The sequence below is a fragment of the Monodelphis domestica genome, chromosome 6, assembly GCF_027887165.1.
Source record: "Monodelphis domestica isolate mMonDom1 chromosome 6, mMonDom1.pri, whole genome shotgun sequence".
Classification (NCBI taxonomy): Eukaryota; Metazoa; Chordata; class Mammalia; order Didelphimorphia; family Didelphidae; genus Monodelphis; species Monodelphis domestica.
In genome coordinates this window covers 292,110,528-292,135,566 of record NC_077232.1, presented here as the reverse complement: position 1 = coordinate 292,135,566, position 25,039 = coordinate 292,110,528, and the positions used below count along the sequence as shown (strand labels likewise).

The 25,039-nt window shown below is 35.8% G+C and overlaps 1 protein-coding gene across 2 annotated transcripts in view; it reads left to right on the top strand.

Moving 5' to 3' along the window:
• MOB1B (MOB kinase activator 1B) overlaps positions 1-24,338 on the top strand; it is a 92,621-nt gene extending 68,283 nt beyond the window's left edge. Inside the window, exons 4-7 of one of the 2 annotated variants that reach the window (XM_056803355.1) lie at positions 6,781-6,903; positions 8,493-8,626; positions 16,516-16,679; positions 18,534-24,338. In XM_056803355.1, the coding sequence (XP_056659333.1) occupies positions 6,781-6,903; positions 8,493-8,626; positions 16,516-16,679; positions 18,534-18,611 (499 nt within the window). In that variant the 3' untranslated portion in view covers positions 18,612-24,338. The remainder of the gene's footprint in view (positions 1-6,780; positions 6,904-8,492; positions 8,627-16,515; positions 16,680-18,533) is intronic. The other variant, XM_007495651.3, reaches the window with a different exon arrangement.
• Positions 24,339-25,039: the final 701 nt, after the last annotated feature.

Sequence of the window (25,039 nt, the reverse complement as noted above, 5' to 3'; positions counted from 1 at the left end):
AAACATTCCCTCTCTGTGTCAGGCTGGCTATTAATCACATTGACACAATTCTCAAATTCACTGAAACCATTATGCATTGCAAGATCTAACAAAACGAACTTCTAACCTTGAGTTTTGTGCACAATAAAATCTCGCTAACATTTCACATTTAACTGACAGTTACCACAATACATGAGATTGTATTTGTGCCATATAAAAATCATTAACAATCCTCCCAAGTTGCATGCATCAACTCTTAGAATTAATCTTAAGTGAATAGTGCCTCTAACTGTGGAGTAAAAGACGAGACTGGGTTCTCACTAGTTGTCTTTCTGCCCAGAATCAACCCTCTTCCTCCCAGCATCAGAGGAGGAAGGCAGATCTGATCAATGAACTGATAGCTTCCCGGTTTCCCTTTTTTTTTCCATCTCTGCCTAGATTTCTCAGCAGGTCCTTGCCTTAAAATCCAAGCAAAGAGTAGGGTTGGCTAGTCCCTATCTGGCTCAGACCTCAGGCTTGGTAGCCACTCCACACCTGAGGCTTCCCAGACTGAAAAAGGGAGAAGTCCAGCACAGCCACTACCCAAGTAGAGGATGGCATTACAATTTTAGAGTGCCATGGATAGGCCATGCCTCTTGCCTATCGAAGGTGTAACATGGTCATTCACCATTAAAAGAAATTAGTTTTTTTCAAGACATTTAGAGCCAATTTTTCCCAACACAAAAGCAGACAGGGCAATACGTGATGGACTGAACAGTCAAGACAGACACAACATATATGAACATTAGGCTGAATGTGCTGCTCTACTCACCCCAAGGGGCTAGGGATGAGTGGTCCCCAAAACAAATTGGTGTGGCCAGGTTTCCTCCGGGGCCACACCCCCTTCCTCCAGTGCATCCACTGGATTTCCTACTTCCAATGGGGGAACTCTAACCACCCCAAGTTCCAACCAGGGGGCCTCTAACCACCCTGAATTTCAACCCGGGGGGCTTCTAACAACCCCGAACCAGGGACTCGAACCCTGGGCAAGGGCCTATTAACTCCTACAGTGGGGATTCTAACCCCACAAATAAAGTTGACTAAAATCAACTGGCCAGAATATCATGCTTAAGGGAGTCGAGTCCAACTGATCCTTCACGGCTCATCCAAGGGAGAGGGAGTCAGGGATTCTTAAGTGAAGGTAGCCAAGAGGGATATTACAGTCTCCGTCGACATGCTTCCCAGGATTGCCGACCTATCCCCTTGCAGGAAATAGAAACTGCATATTTTCCTGGTCCACACTCAGAAATAGGTGGGCAGTTCTCCCGGATTCGTCTGACTTGGCAATAGGCCATCCTGAATAACCCCTGGGCCAGTGACCAGTGGCCAGCCACTTAGCCATATGTCAATGACTCAGGAGGCCTTACCCCCACACTCTCACACAACATTCTCCACACATTCATTCAACACCTCCAGAGGCTACTCACCGGACCCTACCTTCCTCCACTGAGATGTGGCATGTTCTGGATCCCAATGTCTTGAGTTGTCCCAGTGACAGAGGTCCTCCCTCTATTGGTCATACTCCACTTCCTTCATGGGATCCCAGAACGAACCCCCATATGAAATGCCTGATTATGATCCCAAAGATGAAACGATAACCAACAATGTAACACACAGAACGGAGTTTTATTAACCAAATTGCAGTTTGGGGCTCAGCACTAAAAATGACTGGCCCCAAGGCTGTGGCTTGCAGACTTTTTATACACTTTTGTGGTAGGGGGAGTACACAGGAATTCCTGGGCTAGGGGGAGTGAACAGGAGTGAAGCTATCAGTTCCTAGCACATTCCAGGTTATGGTCACCGGTTCTTCAGTAAGTTGACTGCAGTGGCTCTAGGGGGTATACAGGGTGTGGTGACTTGCTTGCAGGGGGTCTAGGGGAGAGGGGATCAGAGAAGGGCATAGGAACTGGTTCTTCAACCTAAGCACAATGCCTCAAAAATAGATCACCATTGCTGAGTACTGAACTCACCTATAAAAAGGATGGTAGCAGAATGTGTTAGGAGTCCAACAAAATATTATTTCACCTGAAACACTTAAAGCAGATTAAGACAAAATCCAAATAGAAAGTGAGAACAAAATCTATTATACTTCAGGTAAATGCAGAAAAGAAAGAATAGTAATCGTGCTCTGACCAAACTATGATAAAAATAGACTTGCGTGAAAGAGACATAAGAAAAACTACATTATGCTTATAAAGGCACAATATACAATATTAGTGCTTAATATTAATATTCACACAATAGCACAGTATCTGAATATTTAAAGGAATAATTAATTGATTTACAGGACAAAATGGATATCAAAACAACAATATACTCTTCTCAGACTTAGACGTGCATTATGAAAAACAAGAAATAAGTTAAATATCTGAATAGAATTTTAGAAAAGTTAATAACTATGATAGCTCTTTGGCAGTTATAGAATGGGAACATAAAGGAGTAAAAATGAATTTTATAAAAACTGATCATGTATTAGGCCTATCCACAAGAACTTCAAAAAAAGGTAAAAAAGCAGAAATATAAAGCACAGTGCAAAAAAAAGTGTTCAATAAGAGCAATTTGAAGAAAGGGTTAAAGATTAATTGGAGACTAAATAATTTAATCCTAAAGCATTTGTGGGTTCAAGAACATGATTGAGAAACAATAGAAAATTTCATCAACATGACAACTTATGAAAATTTTGGCAATGTAGCCAAAATGGTCTGTAGAAGAAAATTTATATCTAAAAATTTTCATCAACAAAAAGATCTTTGAATTGGTCATGCAGTAGTCCAGGTATGAGATGATAGCAGGGTCAGAGTGGAGAAGATAAAATCAACAAATCTGGGAAAACAAAATAAAAATAATCAACATCACATAACAATAAATTCAGAAAAATATCTTGACAAACTTGTTTCTGTTAAAATACATAAAACCAAAATGCATATTCCTTTTCCTTAATATGGTAAATATTATCCTTCTAAAACCAAAATTCAACATTATATGTAATGGAAATAAACTAGGAGACTATCTACTTTGACCAAGAGTAAATGAAGGATTCTCATTATTACCACTCTTATTTATCATTGTTTTAGAAATGCTAGCAATGACAATATAAGGGAAAAAATTGAGGGAATAAGCATAATCAAAAAATAATATAAATATGAAGAGTTACAGAACAAACGCAGAACCAGAGAAAAGTAAAGAACTACAACTTCTAAAAACCTTAAGAACAAGGACTGATATTAAGTGCTTACACATCTCCTGCAAGAAAGATGATGTCCAAGGTATAGAAAGAAGTAGACTTTTTTTGATATGTTAATGTGATGATTTGTTTTGGTGGTGTTAAGTTAAAAATTAAGTTTTTTTAAAGTAAGATAATTAGTAGGAATTAAAGGATTATATACAAAAAAGAGTGAGTGTGATCATACATAAATATAGCAGAAAAGGACCTGAAAGTTATTGAGTTGAAAAATGCATATAAAAACAATGAAAATAATACCACATAGCATTTTATATATAACTTTAAAATCTATGAAGTGCTTACTTCATATATATTATCTTAATTGAACCGAGCAACAACTTTAGGAGCTATGTGCTGTTATTTCCCCCATTTTACAGATAAAGAAACTGAAGCGGACATCAGTTAAGTGACTTTCCCAGGGTTATACAGTTAGTAAATATCTGAGACCAGATTTTAGCTCAGGTCTTTTTGCCTTCAAGCTTAGTGCTCTCTGCATTGTGGTGCCACTTCATTGATATAATCTTATTAAAACAAACAAAAAACAAAACACATTTGGAATAAGATGTGCATGAACTAGGAAATATTCCTTTTGCTGTTATCATCTTTGATCTCTTTTAAAAGGGATGTGGAGGCATACAAATGCAGAAAAACAGAAATAATAAATGCAACCTTTTCAGATCACAAGGCAATAAAAATAGTGATCAGTAATGGAACATGGAGAGCCAAATCAAAAATTAACTGGAAATTAAATTATATGATTCTCCAAAATCGATTAGAGAACAAATCATAGAAACAATAATTTCATTGACGAAAAAGACAATGATGAGACATCCTTTCAAACTCTGTGGGATGCAGCTAAAGCAGTGCTCAGGGGAAAATTTATATCCTTGAATTCATATATTAGCAAATTAGTAAGGGCAGAGGTCAATGAATTGGACATGCAAATCAAAAAAAAAACTTGAAAGTGAACAAATCAGAAACCCCCAAAAGAAAACCAAACTAGAGATCCTAAAAATTAAGGGAGAAATTAATAAAATCAAAAGTGATAGAACTATTGAACTAATAAATAAGACTAGAAGCTGGTATTTTGAAAAAAACAAACAAAATAGACAAAGTACTGGTCAATCTAATAAAAAAAAGGAAAGAAGAAAACCAAATTAACAGTATCAGGTATGGAAAGGGAGAACTCATCTCTAATGAAGAGGAAATTAAGGCAATCATTAAAAACTATTTTGCTCAATTATATGGCAATAAATATGGCAATCTAGGTGATATGGATGAATATCTACAAAAATATAAATTGCCTAGATTAACAGAAGAAGAAATAGAATTCTTAAATAATCTCATATCAGAAAAAGAAATTAAACAGGCCATCAAAGAACTCCCTAAGAAAAAATCCCTGGGGCCAGATGGATTCACAAGTAAATTCTATCAAACATTCAAAGAACAGCTAATCCCAATACTATACAAACTATTTGACATAATAAGCAAAGAGGGAGTTCTACCAAATTCCTTTTACGACACAAATATGGGACTGATTCCAAAGCCAGGCAGGTAAAAAACGGAGAAAGAAAACTACAGACCAATCTCCTTAATGAACATAGATGTAAAAATCTTAAATAGGATACTAGCAAAAAGACTCCAGCAAGTGATCAGGAGGGTTATTCACTATGATCAGGTAGGATTTATACCAGGAATGCAAGGATGGTTCAATATCAGGAAAACCATCCACGATAATTGACCATATCAATAAGCAAACCAACAAAAATCACAGGATTATCTCAATAGACGCAGAAAAAGCCTTTAAAATACAACACTCATTCCTATTGAAAACACTAGAAAGTATAGGAATAGAAGGGCCTTTTCTAAAAATAATAAACAGCATATATCTAAAACCATCAGCAAACATCATCTGTAATAGGGACAAACTAGATCAGGAGTGAAACAAGGATGCCCATTATCACCTTTATTATTTAACATTGTACTAGAAACACTAGCAGTACCAATTAGAGAAGAAAAAGAAATTGAAGGTATTAAAATTGGCAATGAAGAGACCAAGCTATCACTCTTTGCAGATGATATGATGGTCTACTTAAAGAATCCTAGAGAATCAACCAAAAAGCTAGTGGAAATAATCAACAACTTTAGCAAAGTTGCAGGATACAAAATAAACCTACATAAGTCATCAGCATTTCTACATATCTCCAACACATCTCAACAGCAGGAATTAGAAAGAGTAATTCCATTCAAAATCACCATAGACAATATAAAATACTTAGGAATCTATCTGCTAAGACAAACACAGGAACTATATGAACACAACTACAAAACACTTTCCACACAACTAAAACTAGATATGAACAATTGGAAAAACATTAACTGCTCATGGGTAGGGCAAGCTAACATAATAAAAATGACCACCCTACCCAAACTTATTTACTTATTTAGTGTCATATCCATCGAACTTCCAAAAAAGTTTTTTACTGAAATTAGAAGAAAACAAAAAGTTCATTTGGAAGAACAAAAGATCAAGGATATCCCGGGAAATAATGAAAAAAAAAATACAAAGGAAGGTGGCCTTGCAGTACCAGATCTCAAACTATATTATAAAGCAGTGGTCATCAAAACAATTTGGTACTGGCTAAGAGACAGAAAGGAAGATCAGTGGAATAGACTTGGGGTAAATGACCTCAGCAAGTCATTCTATGACAAGCCCAAAGATCCAAACTTTTGGGACAAAAACCCACTATTTGATAAAATCAGCTGGGAAAATTGGAAGACAGTGTGGGAGAGATTAGGTTTGGGTCAACACCTCACACCCTACACCAAGATAAACTCAGAATGGGTGAATGACTTGAACGTAAAGAAGGAAACAATAAGTAAATTATGTGAACACAGAATAGTATACATGTCAGACCTTTGGGAAGGGAAAGATTTTAAAACCAAGCAAGACTCAGAAAGAGTCACAAAATGTAAAATAAATAATTTTGATGACATCAAATTAAAAAGTTTTTGTAAAAACAAAACCAATATAATCAAAATCAGAAGGGACATAACAAACCAGGAAACAATCTTCATAACAAAAACCTCTGACAAACGTCTAATTACTCAAATTTATAAAGAACTAAATCAATTGTACAAAAAAAAAATTAAGCCATTCTCCAATAGATAAATGGGCAAGGGACATGAATAGGCAATTTTCAGTTAAAGAAATCAAAAGTATTAATAAGCACATGCAAAAGTGTTTTAAATCTCTTATAATCAGAGAGATGCAAATCAGAACAACTCTGAAGTATCACCTCACACCTAACATATTGGCTAACATGACAACAAAGGAAAGTAATGAATGCTGGAGGGGATGTGGCAAAGTGGGGACACTTATTCATTGCTGGTGGAGTTGTCAATTCATGTACAAAAATATTCATAGCTGTGCTCTTTGTGGTGGCAAAAAATTGGAAAATGAGGGGATGCCCTTCAATTGGGGAATGGCTGAACAAATTGTGGTGTATGTTGGTGATGGAATACTATTGTGTTCAAAGGAATAATAAAGTGGAGGAATTCCAAGAGAACTGGAACAACCTCCAGGATCTGATGCAGAGTGAAAGGAGCAGTACCAGGAGAACATTGTACACAGAGACTGATACACTGTGGTACAATCAAAGGTAATGGACTTCTCCATTAGTGGCAATGCAATGTCCCTGGACAATCTGGAGGGATCTAGGAGAAAAAACACTATCCACATGCAGAGGAAAACCTGTGGGAGTAAAAACACTGAAGAAAAACAACTGCTTGACTACAGGGGTGGAGGGGATATGATTGGGGATGTAGACTCTAAATGAACATCCTAATACAAATACCAACAATATGGAAATGGGTTCGCATTCCAGGACACATGTGGAATTGCGTGTCGACTCTGGGAGGGGAGGGAGGAATAGAAAATGATTTTTGTATCCAAGGAATAATGTTTGAAATTGTCTAAATAAAAAAATGTTATAAAATAAAATAAAAAAAAAAGGGGGGGATGTGGAAAAATAGAGAGGCTCAAAGCCAAATAGGCTTTTCACATGAAAAGAAGGCAGAAGGGAACTGATTCTTTAGTATTGATTTTAAGTGCATAAGACAAACAGTGCCCTCAGAGGATGAAAACATTCTACCACTTGTAGTTGGGGATAGGTTTTGAACTTGGAAAGTACCTTAAAAGTCCACAATTGAGGAACTTGTTAACATGGTAATCATTTTCTGGTAACCTTTGTTTATTCTCATATCTTCTGCTCTTTATTAAGTCATTAGACAAGTCATTTTAATCAGATAATACATGTCAATTCTTCTTCCTCAAACTTGCTTCAGACAAAGTCATTTTATACCAGGGATTCAAAGGAAGGGAGTAAGAAGTCAAAATGAACTTGATAGATCTTCAGGTTGTAATTTACCAGCAATTCTTGTGTTATTCACCTCAAATTCATGAAAATGGAATGGTGTATTTGAAGATAGCAAGAATCTCCTTCGAGAGAATAAGATGGATACTTTGATTAATTCCATAACCAATTCATCTTTAATTTGAAGTAGATGGTAGACAATATTGTCTTTGGGAAATGGTATGTTATCAGTTTGGAATTCAAGCTTACATTTCTTCCTTAGTGAAACATTTGAATTTTTAAATGTCATGTTTTAAAGCAATAATTCTTAAAGTTATCCACTTCTTTGCAGGTAACTATATAGCTAGTACTGATTTATTTTTGGAGACATGTATAACTTTAAATCAAAGATTTTCAGAAGTTTGTTGAAATATTTTCCTCATTTATACCTTACAACTACATTCTAAAAGCTCGAAACCCAGCAACACATGTTTTAAAACTGATGAAAAAGACCTAACTTATGTGTTAGGAATTCTTTTCAATTCAGTAAAACAACTACTGAACTTAGAACAAAATTAACAAGGAACTGGGAAGTAAATAATTCATTCTACTCTGACATTCATATTATTGCTCCATCCAGAGGTTTTGAAATAAAGGGAATCAAGTGGAAATAACAAATAGGGGATGGGGAATCTCCTTGACATGAAAGGAGAAGTTGATACGATGGCAGCTGCCTAGTAATAATGGTTTGTCATAAAACCCAAAGTTAAATATAATATGATGATAACATTTCAGTCCTTATAAATCTTTTCTTTTAAGATTATTTGGAGAAGAAATGGATTACTTTTAAAGCAAATATATATATGTCTTGAATTTTTATGTCTTTTCTAATTCAGATATGAATATCATTGGGCAGATGGAACCAATATAAAGAAGCCTATTAAGTGCTCTGCACCAAAGTATATTGATTATCTGATGACCTGGGTACAGGACCAGTTGGATGATGAGACATTATTTCCATCCAAAATAGGTAAAATCACTTGTAGAGTCTTGATATGGAAATGTCATTTGAGATTCTTTATGCTCATGGGAGTGCTCTCTCTCTCTCTCTCTCTCTCTCTCTCTCTCTCTCTCTCTCTCTCTCTCTCTCTCTCTCTCTCTCTCTCTCTCTCTCTCTCTCTCTCTCTCTCTCCCTCACATTTCCTCTCCCCCCCCTGCTTCCCTCTTCCCCCCTCCTCTTTCCCCCCCTCATTCTTTTGCTTCTTGTCCTTGCTTTGCTTCTCTCTTGCCTTTTGTGGAGTGGTTTGCTTGCATTGGTATGAATAGGTAATTCCAAAGAAATCATTTTAGCTACTTCCTAACCTGTAAGGTAGGTTTATACAACTATTATGTTTTTAAAAAGTTGGCTGATGGTTGTTTTGGTTTGGACCTCAGGTTTCATTGAGGTATAGAGTTACCAGTTTTCCTGATGAAGATTGGGAAATAAGCTGTAATTTGATTTTTATTGTTGTTTAGAGCACCAAGAACTAGGTAACAGCCTGCCACAATGTGTCAGAGGCCAAGCTTGAATCCAAGTCTTCCTGACTCTAGTGCTATCAAGATATACTCTGATACCTCTCACTAAGTTTTTATATTACAAAATTTTTACATGTGTTTCTTGTTAAACTAAAGAATAAATTAACTTTCTATCTTCCTCATTAATATTATAATTTTATTTTCTCAAATGTTATATGGCATTCTAGATTTAAAATTTTCATGAATTTGTTATCCAGTTAAAGGCAGATTTTTATATGATAGAAATAACCATTATAAGAATAGTAGATAGGACTTATTTTTAAACGTAATATGCTGCTCAGGAAGCTTATTCGTTTTTTAAAAACAACAGAAAAAAGACTTGTTCATAGTCAAACAACTGCTATTATTAACTTATTTTCAAGACACTTATTGAACCCTTTTAACTCTTTCAGGGAAGGTGTTCTATGCTAAATCTATGAAGTCCATTTTATATCATTATGCTTTTGAATCTATATCTTTAACCTCTAATATTTTCAGTCTCTGAGATATTTAGAGAGAAAGCTGTAAGCTCTTTGTGTAGTGATTTTGTACTCTTATCTTCTTTCATTACCAGGTAATTTGTTAACCCATAAAAGACTTGGTTTCTTGATAATTTTTGTATCAAGTTCTGGAAAGGGCACATGGGTTTATATTTTTCTGATTAATAGTTAATTTTCACTATAAATGTACTATAAAATATAAAAAATTAATTTGTTGAGTGGGAATCACATTTAATTCTTAGATAGACATAATTATAGAAAATAAAAAAATTAGCTAGTAGAAAAGAGAGGAGTAAGAATAGAAGGAAAGAGTGATGACTTTAAGCATAACTGAATATTTATTTTCCTGTAATCAGTATATTTTTGGTGTTCAATAAATGTTAGTATTAAAAGGTGGTAGTGAATTGGAGCCACAATGGCAGAACTAAGGCAGTAAAGACACTTGCCTGAGCTCTACCTAATTCCTTCCAAACAAATTTTGAATAAAGCCTCAAAATGAAGAACCCACAAAAGGAAGGAGTGAAATAATTTTCCATCCCAAGACAACTAAGAATGTCAGCAGAAGAGGTCTTTTTCACAGTCCAGCTTAGTCTGAGTCCAGTAAGCCAACAGCAAGGCCCCTGTGCCCAGATGTAAGCCTCTTTGCAGTTACCAATGGCTCAAGAAGCATGCCTTGGAGGTGACTGAATAGGTAGTGGGTCTTCTGCAGCTGTTAGCACATAGATGTTAAAGAGGTTGGTCAACTGGTCAGAAGGTGATTACAGAGGACTGGTACTGGATGCAGAATTCTGGTGCATTGACCATAAGAGGTTCTTGGTTGCAGTCCCAGGATAAAGGAGGAGCACTAATATAATAAAGCCTGCAGTCCCTAGGGGAGCGTAGACCTTGGTCACAGTTCCAGGGTGGAAAAGAGGATCACTCACTCTAGAACACCTTTCCTTAGATCATACCACTTTAGAAAAACTTAAAACGTACAGACTCTCCCCCCTGCCTCCCCCCCCCACTAGTTCTGAAAACAGCATCAAGAAAAGCCTAAAACTTGGGGATAGGGCCCCTTATATCTTTAATGTTAAAAGTCAAGAAATAGACTGGAAAAATGATTAAACAATAAAAAAAGGATATGGCCATATAAAGTAACTATGGTAACACAGAAGATCAAGACACCAATCCAGGAAAAGACAACATGAAACAAATCCAACCAGAACTTCAAAGAAAAATGTGAATTGGTTTCAGGCCCAAAAAGAGTTCTTAGAAGACAAAAAAGGATTTTAAAAATCAAATAAGATAGAGGAAAATTGAAAAAAAAGAAATCAAAATGATACAAGAAAAATCATGAAAAAAGAGTCAACAGTTTGATTAAGGAGGCACAAAAAACACTGAAGAGTAATACATTAAAAACAGAATAGGCAAATTGGAAAGAGGCACAAAAATCTAGTGAAGAGGGGAACTTAGGAAAAAAGGCAGAATTGGCCAAATAAAAAGGTGTACAAAAATTCACTGAAGAAAATAATGTCTAAAAAATTAGAACTGGGCAAGTGGAAGCAAATAGCTCCATAAGACATCAAGAAATTTTTTTAAAAGTCAAAACAATGAAAAAGAAAGAAGAAAATGTGAAATCTCTCTTTAGAAAAACAACTGGAATATTCATAGCTATGCTCTTTGTGGTGGCCAAAAATTGGAAAATGAGGAGATGCCCTTCAATTGGGGAATGGCTAGACAAATCGTGGTATATGTTGGTGATGGAATACTATTGTGCTAAAAGGAATAACAAAGTGGAGGAATTCCATGGAGACTGGAACAACCTCCAGGAAGTGATGCAGAGCGAAAGGAACAGAACCAGGAAAACATTGTACACAGAGATTGATACACTGTGGTACAATCGAACGTAATGGACTTCTCCATTAGTGCAATGTCCCTGAACATTCTGCAGGGATCTAGGAGAAAAAACACTATCCATAAGCAGAGGACAAACTGTGGGAGTAAAAACACCAAGGAAAAGCAACTGCTTGACTACAGGGGTTGAGGGGATATGATTGAGGAGAGACTCTAAATGAACACCCTAATGCAAATACCAACAACATGGAAATGGGTTTGAATCCAGGACACATGTGATATTCAGTGGAATGGCATGTCGGCTATGGGAGGGGTGGTGGGAGCGGGGGAGGAAAAGAAAATGATCTTTGTTTCCAATGAATAATGTTTGAAAATGACCAAATAAAATAATGTTTAAAAGGAAAAAAAAGAAAAACAACTTACTTGTAAAATAGATTAAAGAGAGAGAATTTAAGAATTATTGAACTACCTGAAAGCCATAAAAAAGAAAAAGAGCTTAAATCTCATGTTTCAAGACAATTTCAAGGACTGCACTAATATCCTGGAATCAGAAAGTAAAACAGAAATGAAAAGAATCCAGTTGTTACCTCTTGAAAGCGATCTCAAAATAAAAATTTCCAGGAATATCATAGTCCATTCCTGAACTAGGTAAAGAAAATTGCAGGCAACCAGAAAGAAACAATTCAAACATCAAGATAATACAAGATTTAGTAGCTTTTACATGAAAAGATGAATATGATACTCTGCAAGGCAGAGAAGCTAGGATTACAACCAAGTAGGGGTGGGGAATGGCTATTTAATGATATAGAGGATTTTAAAGCATTTCTGATGAGGTGATCAGAGCAGAATGCAACATTTGACTTCCAAAACAGGACTTAAGAGAAACAAAAGCTAAGGTAAAAATTGATCTGATTAAAAGAGATGAGGAAGGAAATTATATTTTTTACTAAAGGAAATTACATTTTTTACTATAAACAATGAGGTGATATTATTACTAAACATTTATGCACCAAATGTTATTGCATCTAGATTTCTAAAGGAGAAATTAAAGGAGCTCAAGGAGGAAATAGATAATAAGACCATACCAATGGGGGAATCTTAACCTTTCCCTTTCAGAACTAAGGGAAGTGAATGAAATGCTAGAACAATTATTTTATAGATATGTAGAGAAAACTGAACAGGGATAAAAAGGAATATACCTTTTCAGCAGCACATGGTACATATACAAAGATTGATCATTTGCTGAGGCATAGAAATACTACAAACAAAATCACAAATAATAAATGCAACTTTTTTCAGATCATAATGTGAGAAAAATTATAATTGACAAGTGCCCATGGAAAGGCAAATTTAAAATTAAATGGAAACTAAATAATTCTTCAAAACTGTTGGGTAAAAAAAAGAAATAGAAACAGTTATGGATTTTATTAAAGAGAACGACAATGAAGAAACAATATATCAAAACCTATTGGATACAGCCAAAGCAGTACTCAGGGGAAAACATATCTTTGCCTATAGCAACAAAATCGAGTTCAATGAGTTGGGCTTGCAATTTAAAAAATTAGAAAAACAACAAATTAAAAATCCTCAGATAAAAACTAAATTGGAAATCCTAAAAATTAAAGGTGAATTTAATCAAATTGAAAGTAAAAACTATTGAACTAATAAAGACTAGGAGCTGGTACTTTGAAAAAAACATTTGACTTTCAAAAACAAGACTGGAGAGAAGCATAAAAAAGGAAACAGGAATGAGAAATCATAAGAGAATCAAGAAGGTTTTCATTCCTATATGGAACAATGATATTTGTAACTCCTAAGAAGTTGTTCATTTTTAGGGGATTTAGACTATGAAAGGTGAGGAGGGCTGAGTATGATGGGATAATATCTAAAAAAATAAAATTAAAGGATGAGAAAGGAATGCATTAGGAGGAAGGGGAAAGGTAGTTTTGCCTATTGACTAAAATTTGATACATTTAAATGGATGGATTGTTGCATGTTAGGAGAACACATTGCCTTCACTTTTAATTTCTGTGTATTTAAAAGAGCCCAAAGTCAGGAAGACCGGAATTCAAAATTTTTTGACTTAGTAATTGTGTAATCCTGGCAAATCACTTAATTTTGTCAGCCTCAGCATTCTCATGTGTAAAATGAGGACAATAGCTCCTATCTCTGTGAGTTGTGATGATAAATATTTGTAAAGCACTTAGGACAATACCAGGCACATAATAGCTTCAAATAAATGTTTGTTTCCCCCTTTCTCTTCCATTCAAAAGAACTATCAAATTATTGTAGAATCAGTCTAGTAATTCATGCTTAAGACTTGTATAGATATAATTAAAAATACTCAAAGAAATCTAAAAATTATATAGGTAATTGGAAGGAGCCTTCACTAGTCATGGTAACAAAAATCATGATTCTATTAAGAATTAATTTACAGACTTAATCTTAAACTAATCAGACTTCAAAAAAAACTTTACAGAATTAGGCAAAACTATAACAAAATTGGAGGAGCAAAACTGAAATCTCAAAGGAAATACTGAGTAGTAATGAATGGAGGTTATCACTTCCAGACTTCAAATTATTTTATAAAGTAGTAATTATCAAAACCATGGGATCCTAGATTTTGAATAGGAAAGAACTTTAAAAGCCATTGAGTCAACCCTTTCATTTTATAGATCAGAAAACAGATGCACAAAGAAGTCAAATGACCGGCTTAGGGTCCCATAATCAGTAAGTATCTGGAGTTTGGAACCACGGTCTTTCTGTCTCCAAATACAATATTCTTTCCATTACACTACCTAATTGCCCCTACCATTTGACATTGGTGAGAGAGAGAGAGAGAGAGAGAGAGAGAGAGAGAGAGAGAGAGAGAGAGAGAGAGAGAGGGAGAGAGAGAGGGAGAGGGAGAGGGGGAGGGGGAGGGGGAGGGGGAGGGAGGGAGGGAGAGAGAGAGAGAGAGAGAGAGAGAGAGAGAGAGAGAGAGAGAGAGAGAGAGAGAGAGAGAGAGAGAGAGAGAGAGAGAGAGAGAGAGATATCATTGGAACGACCAGTTAGATAAAGAAATAAATGACAATAAGTCAGTGTTCAGCAAACTTGAGAATAAAAATTACTTGAGGAAGACATTTCCCATTAAGAAGAACTGCTTGGAAAAGGGAAAGTAGCCTGGCCAAAAAAAAAAAGAGATTAGACTAGTGTTTTGTAGTATGTACCACATATTACAATAAACTCAAAATGGACATATTATGTGGATAATAAAGATGATACCATATATAATAAGTGAGAAGAGCTCTGTCTGTGGGGAGGATTCTTTTTTTCAAAAATTAATTAATTAATTTAGAATTATTTTTCCATAGTTACATGATTCGTATACTTTCCCTCCCCTCCTTTCTCTTCCCTCCCAGCATCAATAAACAATTAACTGGGTTTTACATGTACCATTGTTCAAAACCCATTTCTATATTATTACTACTTGCAATAGAATGATCATTTAAAGTCAACATCCTGGGGGGAGTATTCTTAACCAAATAAGTGTAGAGACAATCATATAACTTTAGTTAACTTGAAATTGAAAATATTTTGTGGGCACAAAAATAGTTGGTGAAGGTAAGAAGTGAAACACTCAAATGGCAAAACATTTTTTTGCATTTAACATTTGATAAAGGTATGGTATCCAAAGTTATAAAGGTACATAGGGAACTGACACAGTTATGCAAGAACAAAGATAATTTTTCTTGGTGAATAAGTGATTCCAAGAATATGAGGAGATAGTTCTTAAAAAAGGAATAGAAACTCGTAACTGAAAGGAATAGTTTTGAAAATGACACAATTCCTTCTGTAGCTGCTAGTGAGTCTGTGGAAAAGTCAATATTTAGTGAAAATCTGAATGCACCATTCCCTCCCCCAAGTCTTAGCTAGTTGGAGCCTTATTGGTATGTTCCCCATGACTTCATTCAGCAACCCCAAGCATTAACATTACATAAACCATCTGATATAGTTAATATTCACTCATTAGTTTCGTTGAGCTGCTTTTAAATTTTATTTGCTTTGAAAACAAATTCCTTGTTACAAGAGATGACTGTCTGGGTAGAAATGGGATATATATATATATATATATTTTTTTTTTAATTAAAAATTTAAATCCTTATCTTTCGTCTTGTAGTCAATACTATGTATTGGATCCAGGGCAGAAGAATGGTAAGGGCTAGGTAATGGGGGTTAAGTGACTTGCTCAGGGTCACACAGCTAGGAAATGTCTGAGGCCAGATTTGAACCTAGGACTGTAACAGTTAAATTAGTTTCCCTACTAAAAGTATTATATTTTTAGAGGTTTATTAAAGATTATTAGAAATCAAGGATAAAGAAATACAAATAAGAAAGCATGTGCCTAGGGCACATAGCCCATTAAATTTCACTTACTACGTCTTGAGAGACTTGTGTGCTTAGAAGTGGAAGCAGAGAGAGAGCCCAAGTCCGTGGTACAGTCAGTTTAAATACAAATTTTGTTCTTGGCCCAGGTGGGGATTTTGGTGAGATTATAGGGAATTCTGGGAACTGCGAAGGACTTCTGGGGATTGAAGTCTAGGTTTCAAATCTCCATTTTTTTACAGGACCTCCTGTCTCTAGGCCTGACTCTCAATCCACTTAGCCTCCCAACTGTCCCCAAGATGGGATATATTTGTGAAAATAAACATAATTTTTAAAAAGTGGTGTCAGTAAAGATTAGGGGGAAAAAGATATTGGGGGTAGCGTAGTAGATGAGTGCATTGAGAACTAGGACTAGAGATGAGAGATCATGGGTTCAAATTTGGTCTTAGACACTTCCTAACTGTGTGACACCCTGGGTGCTTATTGCTTTTCTGCCTTGGAACCAATATACAGTATTGATTCTAAGATGGAAAATATGGGTTTAAAAAAAAGAAAGAAAAGAAACTTTCAGTGTGATTTTTATATTTACATGTTACCCTCCTCTGTTAGACACTGGGTTCTTCTTTACTGTTTACTATTGAGTAATTTCCTTGTTTTCTTTTCCCAGGTGTCCCCTTCCCAAAGAACTTCATGTCAGTGGCAAAAACTATCCTGAAGCGTCTGTTCAGAGTGTATGCACACATTTACCACCAGCACTTTGACCCGGTGATCCAGCTGCAGGAAGAAGCCCATCTTAACACATCTTTCAAGCACTTCATATTTTTTGTGCAGGTGAGTTGTATTGGGAAGCCTTTTGCTTTTAGATCTGACATTTAGATGGCATGTGCTGGCCTCCCTTTCTCTCCCCCAAATCCCCACCTCCTCTCACTCACCTACATATCTCCACAGTCATCAGTATCTTGAATTTTATTCTAGTTTGCTTTCCTTTAAAGGCCATAGCTAGGTGTTTAATTTATTAATCTTAGCAACACCATCTCTTAGCCCAGTTCTTGGCACATGGTAGGCATTTAATAAATGCTTTCTTGATTGATTTAATCATTGTTTCTCAGCTTAAATAAGTTTTTAGTATATGATATATTGATCTAAGACAGTTCTAGAAGATCTTTCTTATATGTACAAAGGTCAGAGAGTATGTAAATCCTCTTCACAAAATGAGACCAGTGTGCTTAGTGGTTAACTGACTTTTCTGAGAGCCTTTCATCATCTCCTGATGTCAGCCTGGATTGGGCCTTCAAGGCAGGCAAAATGTCAGCCATTACAGCAACTATGTCTGACAGTGAATGCAATATTCTACATTTTAGGTTTGTTTGTTTGTTTGTTTTTTTTAAGGGGAGGTTGCTTAGGCAATTTTATGTTTGTTCTTATACCCCATTCTAGGAAAAATGTCATTGGTAATCCGGAAGACACCTTTCAAATAATCTGGCTTCATTCAACTGAAGCTACTTTCTTCAAATACACCAGTGATTTTTAATTGTAAAATCTCTTGACATCTTCTTGATCCGTATCCTTCCTGCCCTCTCAATAGCATATAATACTGTTGACCATTCTTCTTTGTAAAGGATAATTTTAGCATTGTGACTTAAAATCTAAATTAATTTGGTCACTAAGGAAATCCCATAATAAAATACCCAAGTCAGCTGGAAGTTTATGGTGATTTCATTAATTTAGAGGAAAGAAATTAAGAAAGAAAGAGAAAGAGAGAGAGTTAATTTAACTGCTCCGGCTCAGGCTGAGCCAGGCAGGAGTTAAGGCCTTGGCCAAGGGGACCTCCCTGAGAGTCAAGGGAAAGGGAGTCAGTCTCATCACTCACCATGTGACCAGAGTCTCAAGGAAGCTGTCTGAGGGAGCTCCTCCAGGCTTGAGTTCCAGGATCGAACTGAACTCATCCTGCTCACAGGAGTCTCCAGCCAAACCCACCCCTTCCGGGAAAAAAGAGAAATGAGAGGAAGTGACGTGAAATATATAGATGATTTTACATCACTTTCCTGCATCTCATTTGCACCAATGGTAGCTTAAGCTTGACTTAGGACAGTCCAGGGGTCTGTCAGCTGTTTCTGATTTGTCATTTTTCTCTATCAAAAGCCATCCTCCTAAATACTTAATTCTTAAGTATGGTTATAGACATTCCTGATTTTGTTAGACAAAGTAGGGTGGAGTGATGTAAAGTTCCCAAGACATCCCTGATTTTGTTAGACTAAGTATCTTCATTGTTACAATCAGGAGATAGCTAAATCCAATCTTCACACCTTTTGTATAGCACCCTTTCTGACACGTTCTCTTTGAGTTCTCCTCCTCCTACTTCACAGTTTCCATTGCTAGTTCATTATTCATATTATGTCTCCCGGTAATGAGTATACCTATGATTCTGTTCTGGACCTTACTCTCTTCCCTTTCTATATTCTCCCTGGTAGCCTAATCAATCAGCTTCCATGTGTTTAATTATTTCTGTGCTAGGAGATGCCTGAGCTCCAGTCATGCAGCTCTATTCACCTACCTATTGCTTATTTCAAACTGAATGCTCTTTCTCCTCAATACCCCACACTCTTCCTGAATTTTTATTGGTATGGAATAAGAATACATAAGAAATATGTAAACTTTGTTTTATCTCTGTCTCATGTCATATAGGAGTTCAACTTAATCGATAGAAGAGAACTTGCTCCACTCCAAGAACTGATTGAAAAACTAACTTCAAAGGACAGATGAGAGGATGGAAGGCTGTTCCAATCATTTATTTCTTAAATCAGGCTATTAGGAATATATTTGGGGTTGTTATTTGGTTGGGTGGTTTGGGGATTTTTTTTGAGTTTTTCCTTTATTTTTTTTCTTCCTAAATAAATGAAAACTTTTTCTGTTACTTAGAGGTAATTAAGGTCCATTCTCTATGCTTTTGATGGAGCACAATCTTTTTTCTCTTAGTGACATACAGTGGCGTGGACATTTTTGTTTTACTTTGGAATTTGGGGAAGGGTTGGGAATGGGGTATATCTCATTGTAGATTTTTAGGTGATGCTGTGTGCTTGACCCTACTGGTGGATGGGTTCTACATGAAGTAAACTGTGGCCCATTCATAATATAAAAGACTTACCTTCTTAAGTGCCTTGGCAGAAGGCTTACTTCTGAGGTGCAAAGCGCAGATATAGTAGACTGAGCATTGCTGAATACAATGGACTGATCACTACCCAGAAAGTTGGGAATGATGTGTTTCTTTTAGACTAACTAATTTTAAAGAAGCCATAGTTACTTAAATTGATGATTTCCAGCTTTTAATCCATGAAGAAACAGAATTCTTGAAGATGCGAATGTGGATCTTTGAAAAAATAACATCTGTCAATTATTTTTGTTAATTTGATGTTGATATGTATTCTGTTCACCAAATGATGAAAGTTCTATTATAAACAGGGTTTTTTCTACCCCTTAAAATCTGTGATAATGAAACTGGAGGAGACTACAGAGTGTTCTCTGTTTCAGCATGGCTCTTCCATACAGTTTCATGCCTATCCTGTAGGGCATAAAGTATTGATTGCCATCTCCTGAGGTGATGCAGCCAGCCCTGTCTGGGAAGTTTCTCCCCCATTGCCAAATGAGCCATAAATCTCCTTCCACTGTGAAGAGAATAAAAAATATTTCCATTGAAATAATATTTAATAAATACAAGTCTTAGAAGACCCATGAAACCAATGGCAAGGACCCAAATCTCCATGTAAACCCAGGTTCTAACCCTCCTCTTGTACTTGGAGCCAACTCCCATTAGTCAACAATTAAGTACGTCTTTACTTTCTCAGCATAGTCGTTAAAAGTGGAGTGAGAGTTTTTAGAAGTACTAGTTACTTTTCAGCATTTTCATTTAGTGGATGGAGCTTTTGTGTTTGTCTCCAAGGAGCAACTACTACATTTAATAACACATTCTCCTAACTGCTCACTGCTGATCCTTTTAGAAGGTTGGCGATCCTCCCATTATTCCACCCCCCCCCAACTATTTTCTGAGGGAAGAATGGTCCTACTATGTGGTATAATTAAATATTCAAAACAATGACTGACTTTAAACATGATATCAGTTTCAAATGAATTGCATCCTTTTTTAACAGATTAATAAACTGACTTTGATACATTCTGCCAACAACTTTCACTTAGGTGTAGCTGTTCTTATGAAACCCTCCCAATTTTAGTTTTCTCTTGTCTCTTACCAGGGTCTGCCTCCTGGAGCTAGACAAGTCCAGTCATCCCCCACTCTTTCCATCAAAAGAATTCAGATTAATAGCTCTTTGGGTTGCTTTCCTAATGCACAGAGCAGTGATCTGATAGATTTCACTAGTATACTATTCAGAATTGCTTTTGCTTCATTCCTTTTCTGCAAGGTCCAGCCAAGTGTAGCCTGTAATACCTTGGCAGAGATGCATCTATCAGATCCTGGCCATATTTATACAGCACAGCAGCAGTAAGAGGCAACTGACATATCATACTTTTTTTTTTTTAAGGAGAAAAAAGCTGGCTCATAGTTATTAACTAAATTAGTTAATTCAGAAACAATTGGGTGCCAGCTGGTTTAGGGGTCTATGAAGGATCTCATCTGCACAGGGAAGTAAAGCACAAGATCACCTAAGTGATCTTCCATATCACATTTCATCTTCTGTAAACCCACTAACAGAAGGGTTGCAAGAACAGCCAAGTGAAGAGAAAATGGGTGGGAAATTATTCTTGTACCTGATAAACTTCATGTAGCACTGTTAGGCTGGGGCATAATGTTTCTCAACGCTAACATTTATAAGTATACATTGCTTACCCAGTGTATATGTAAGATAAACTTTTGTTCTTGTGCTAGAACTGTAGGTACCTGGCTCTGAGTACTCCTTTCATTAAAGACATTGGGAGTTGGAGGATGCTGCTATTGTTTCTGTGTGTTTTAAGTAGAGAGGCTTTCATTACAGAGGGATCTTGTTTATACTCCTTGGTTTTATACATGGCTAGAAGTAGAAATTCCCAAAACAGAAAAAAAACATCTATTTCTTTAAGATAAATTGTTGCAAATTTATCCCCCCCCCCCCCATGAGTACTGCTAGCAATTTTTTCCCAAAAAACCTAAACAAAATAAAACAAAACCTAGGCTAGAAATCCTTGGTTAAGTTTTAAACATGATAAAAATGTATTCAAAAAAATTTTTTTAAATCTTACCTTCTGTCTTAGTATTAAGTCTAAGACAGAGGAGTGGCAAGGGTTAGACAGTTGAAGTAAAGAATCCAAGATCACATAGCTAGGAAGTGTCAGGCCAGATTTGAATCCAGGCTCTCTTGACTGCAGCCCTGGCCCTTTGTCTACTGCTGCCTAGCTGCCCCAGATAGGAAATTTTAATGCCTAAAAAATTATGAGAGTATGTATAACTCTTAGGTGTAGCTGATGCTGCTAGCTCTAATTTTTTAAGCTCTTCCCTTGCTTTCGTTTTCATATAAGCTGTGCCATTGAGTCACAACATAGGTATGAAGTCTGAAAAAATAGAAACTACTGTTTGGGTGAATGTGAATATATTTAGTTTATCACATAATAGGTAAACTGATTGCCTTATTTACCCTAAGAAACTAAGCACTATAACCCCATACTTACTCTAATTGGAAACAGTTGGCACAGACATTTTGAAATTTATGTAATTACATTTTAGCTATTAGTTTTAAGCTTTTCTTAACCAGTTTACACCCACCACACCCTATAACCACTACTTGTTGGAAACCTGTTCCAATAAAACACGTGCTTAATGCTTTTCTGCTCACTGATGACTGTTGAGGCAAAAATTTATAATATGTGAAATCTTAATAGTGTATGTGTAATTTTAAAAAACCCCAAACATCTCAACTATTATATACATATTATATGCAATAACTTCCTCATTCAAATGACTGTTTCCTCATTTTGGGAGGCTACCACCATCACTTAAAATGTCTTTGGAATATGTCCTTTGGAATTGCCTTCAGAACCAATTTACCAGCCATACAAGAAGATCTGCATTATTACTTTACATTAATTACATTACAGCCACACCTTCATTTGAACTATAAATAGTATCATCCAATTTAATTAACCTATTCATCTGCTTGTCTCTGGATGATTTTGGGCTGTTCCCCTAAAATGGCATCCATCCTTAAAGACAATGATTTATGAACATGGATTATGCTCAAAAGACTGCCACAGGCTCTGAAGGTAACTTGAGGAGTTCCCAAAATGGTTTCAGCAATGACAGGATCATTTGAATCATTGTATGACCTCCCAAGTGGACTTAGCCATGTTTGGCAATAGAAATTCTGGTATGTTTGTTTTTTTAAAAAGTCATTCTCTTCTAATCCATCATAAAAATAAGCTTTCAAGGATGTCTGCCACAAAAATTGTAAATCCTTTTGATGCATTGGAACAGTTTTGACTAGTAAGTAGTGTGGGCATCTACTTCCAGGTTTAAGGCAGAGAAATCTGGAGAATCTATACCAGATGGCCCTCCTTGGTCCTGTCTATGACTTCATTCACACAAACCATTAAAACTGTAACAAAAAACTGGAGATCACTGTAGATTAGGGACCCTACAGGATAAACCTAGTACTTTTAGTTGAACTTGAGGTTTAAATCTACTCAACATTCCTGTTTTCATTATACTCCTTTTACTTTTGGATATCTTATAAAAGACATGGACCACATATGTAGTTATTCTTTGAAAGCCTGGGCACATCAAAATCAAATCTAACTTGTTTTGAAACTAAACTAGACCTGTGAACAAAAGGATCCTCTGGAACAATTCTAGATTTCTGTGTATTACACGGGGATTCTCAGTGGTTTGAAACATTAAGTTAAGCACCAGAATTTTGTGTGCTTATAATCTTAAAATGCAGGGTAGGAATCATCATGACCTTTTTAGCTACTAGAAGTTTTGTCCATAAATTTTGGATGACAGTTTTTAGAGGTAAGCCTACCTCATGATTGTTGAAGTAGTTTACATGATAGAGATGGAATGGGAATTCTGAACACAGATCATTCTCTATTTTTTAAGTGTCCTAATAATTAATTTAAGAATATCAATTCATTTAGGACGTTCAGACCTTCATAAGGCTGATGATGTTAGCTAAAGCAATATTTAATAACTTGGGAGGGGAAAAAAAAAGAGAGTTTATGCCTCAAGTTTCTTTTTAGCACAAAGAACTTTGAATTCATTTCCTTAAGACAGAAACTAGAGGCACTGACTGACTTTACATATTATTCTACTTTTTCTTTTCCTCCTTCCTTCTCCAGGTAAGTTGCCTGTGTGCTGCTATCAAATTTACCATGTCCCACCCCCTCCCCCCAATTAGATATTTGGGTCATGATAGTCAAAATCCTTGGTGGTTCTAAAGTGTTATTGATACAAAGGTTTTGGGTGTTGTATCTGAAGAGATAGTTACATCTTTTGTGATTTCTTCTGAAGATGTCCTCAAGATGATCTGTTTTGGTTCCATTGAAAGCTTTTAAAAGTGCATCACTAAGTATTAACCACTGATGGTAAGATTGTTAGTGATGCATGGTGTTTTGTTTTATTTTGTTGTTCTTTAAGACAATACTGATTTCTCTTAATAGAGAACTACCATTGAACGCTTTGACTGGCTAATTTTTGGTTTGCACATGTTTTCTCCTGTTGTTGAAATGCAGTTCTTTTGAATGTTTCAAAATAAACTTCAGGAAGTGTATTTTCATTTTAAGAACACTTGCTCTCTTAAAATTGTTCTCCATAGATTACTGTGTTTTAAGGAGACTTTTTTTTTTTTACTAATTGGTGGTTTGTTATTTTTGTACATGTTGAACCCGGATTCAGGGGGCCCTATTCATCCAGGGAATGCTTCTTTTTGAATTCTTGTGATTTGAGGTTGTGTTTATTCCTGTTACCACTAGTTCTCAAAATCTGGGACAAGGGGAAAATGCAATAAATATATGTGGCAGTTTTTGAACAAATGAAATTTCTATAGGTGAAAATAGTAAGAATATTACAAAGGCAAGATCATCCTTATTTCAACATACATGTTTATAGTATGTTAAGACACTTATAAAACCTATAAGGACATGGTTCTGTTGTCTTGGAAAGAGTCATATCCACTTTATATTAAAACAGCTTGAAGAAAAAATAGATGTGAAGTATGAAATAAATTATGAGAACTTGTAAGCTAACTGTGCCAATCTTCAATTTCTAGTTGTTAATGATTAATTTCTTAGGTTATACCAGTACATCATTTTGATTTTAAAAGAGAGGGAAAATGAATGTCAGAAAACTCATAACATGTTTTATTTCAGAAATGTAAATAATATATACAGATTGTGATATGTGATGAGCTGAGAAGGTATTTAACTTCTAGGATTTTTTTTTCCAGTAAGAAATTGAATGCTGTTTATAAGAGGGGAAAAAAAAGAATAAATAGCTATGTTTGACCATGATTATTATGCTTGTCTTTTGAATTGATTATACTTGTTTTTATACAGTCACACAGACATGTACACAAATGGGATGTTTGTACTTTGGTGGGGCCCTCCTGAAACAGAAAGCAATTTTCAGCTCTGTGGGTTAAAGAACCCAGTTTTATCATCTCATCCAAAGGTGATCAGGCTGACTGGAAAATTGATTAAGAGTAAGCAAACACACTAGATACTGATTTTATAAAATAGTCCTAATTTACTGTAGCATATATGGCTGACAAAATAACTAGCACTGGCCATTTTCAGATTTTATTGATTGATTGATTTTTTGGAAAAATTTTATTTAATTTATAATGTTTTTCCTTGGTTACAAGATTCATGTTCTTTCCCTCCCCTCCCCTCCCCCAAACCCCTCCTGTAGCTGGCGCTCAATTCCACTGGGTTTTACCAGTGTCATTGATCAAGACCTATTTCCATATTATTGATATCTGTGCTAGGGTGGTCGTTTAGAGTCTACATCCCCAGTCATATCCCCATCGACCCATGTAATCAAGCAGTTGTTTTTCTTCTGTGTTTCTACTCCCACAGTTCTTCCTCTAAATGTGGATAGTGTTCTTTCTCATAAGTTCCTCAGAATTGTCCTGGATCATTGCATTGCTGCTAGTAGAGAAGTCCATTACCTTCGATTGTACCACAGTGTATCAGTCTCTGTGTACAATGTT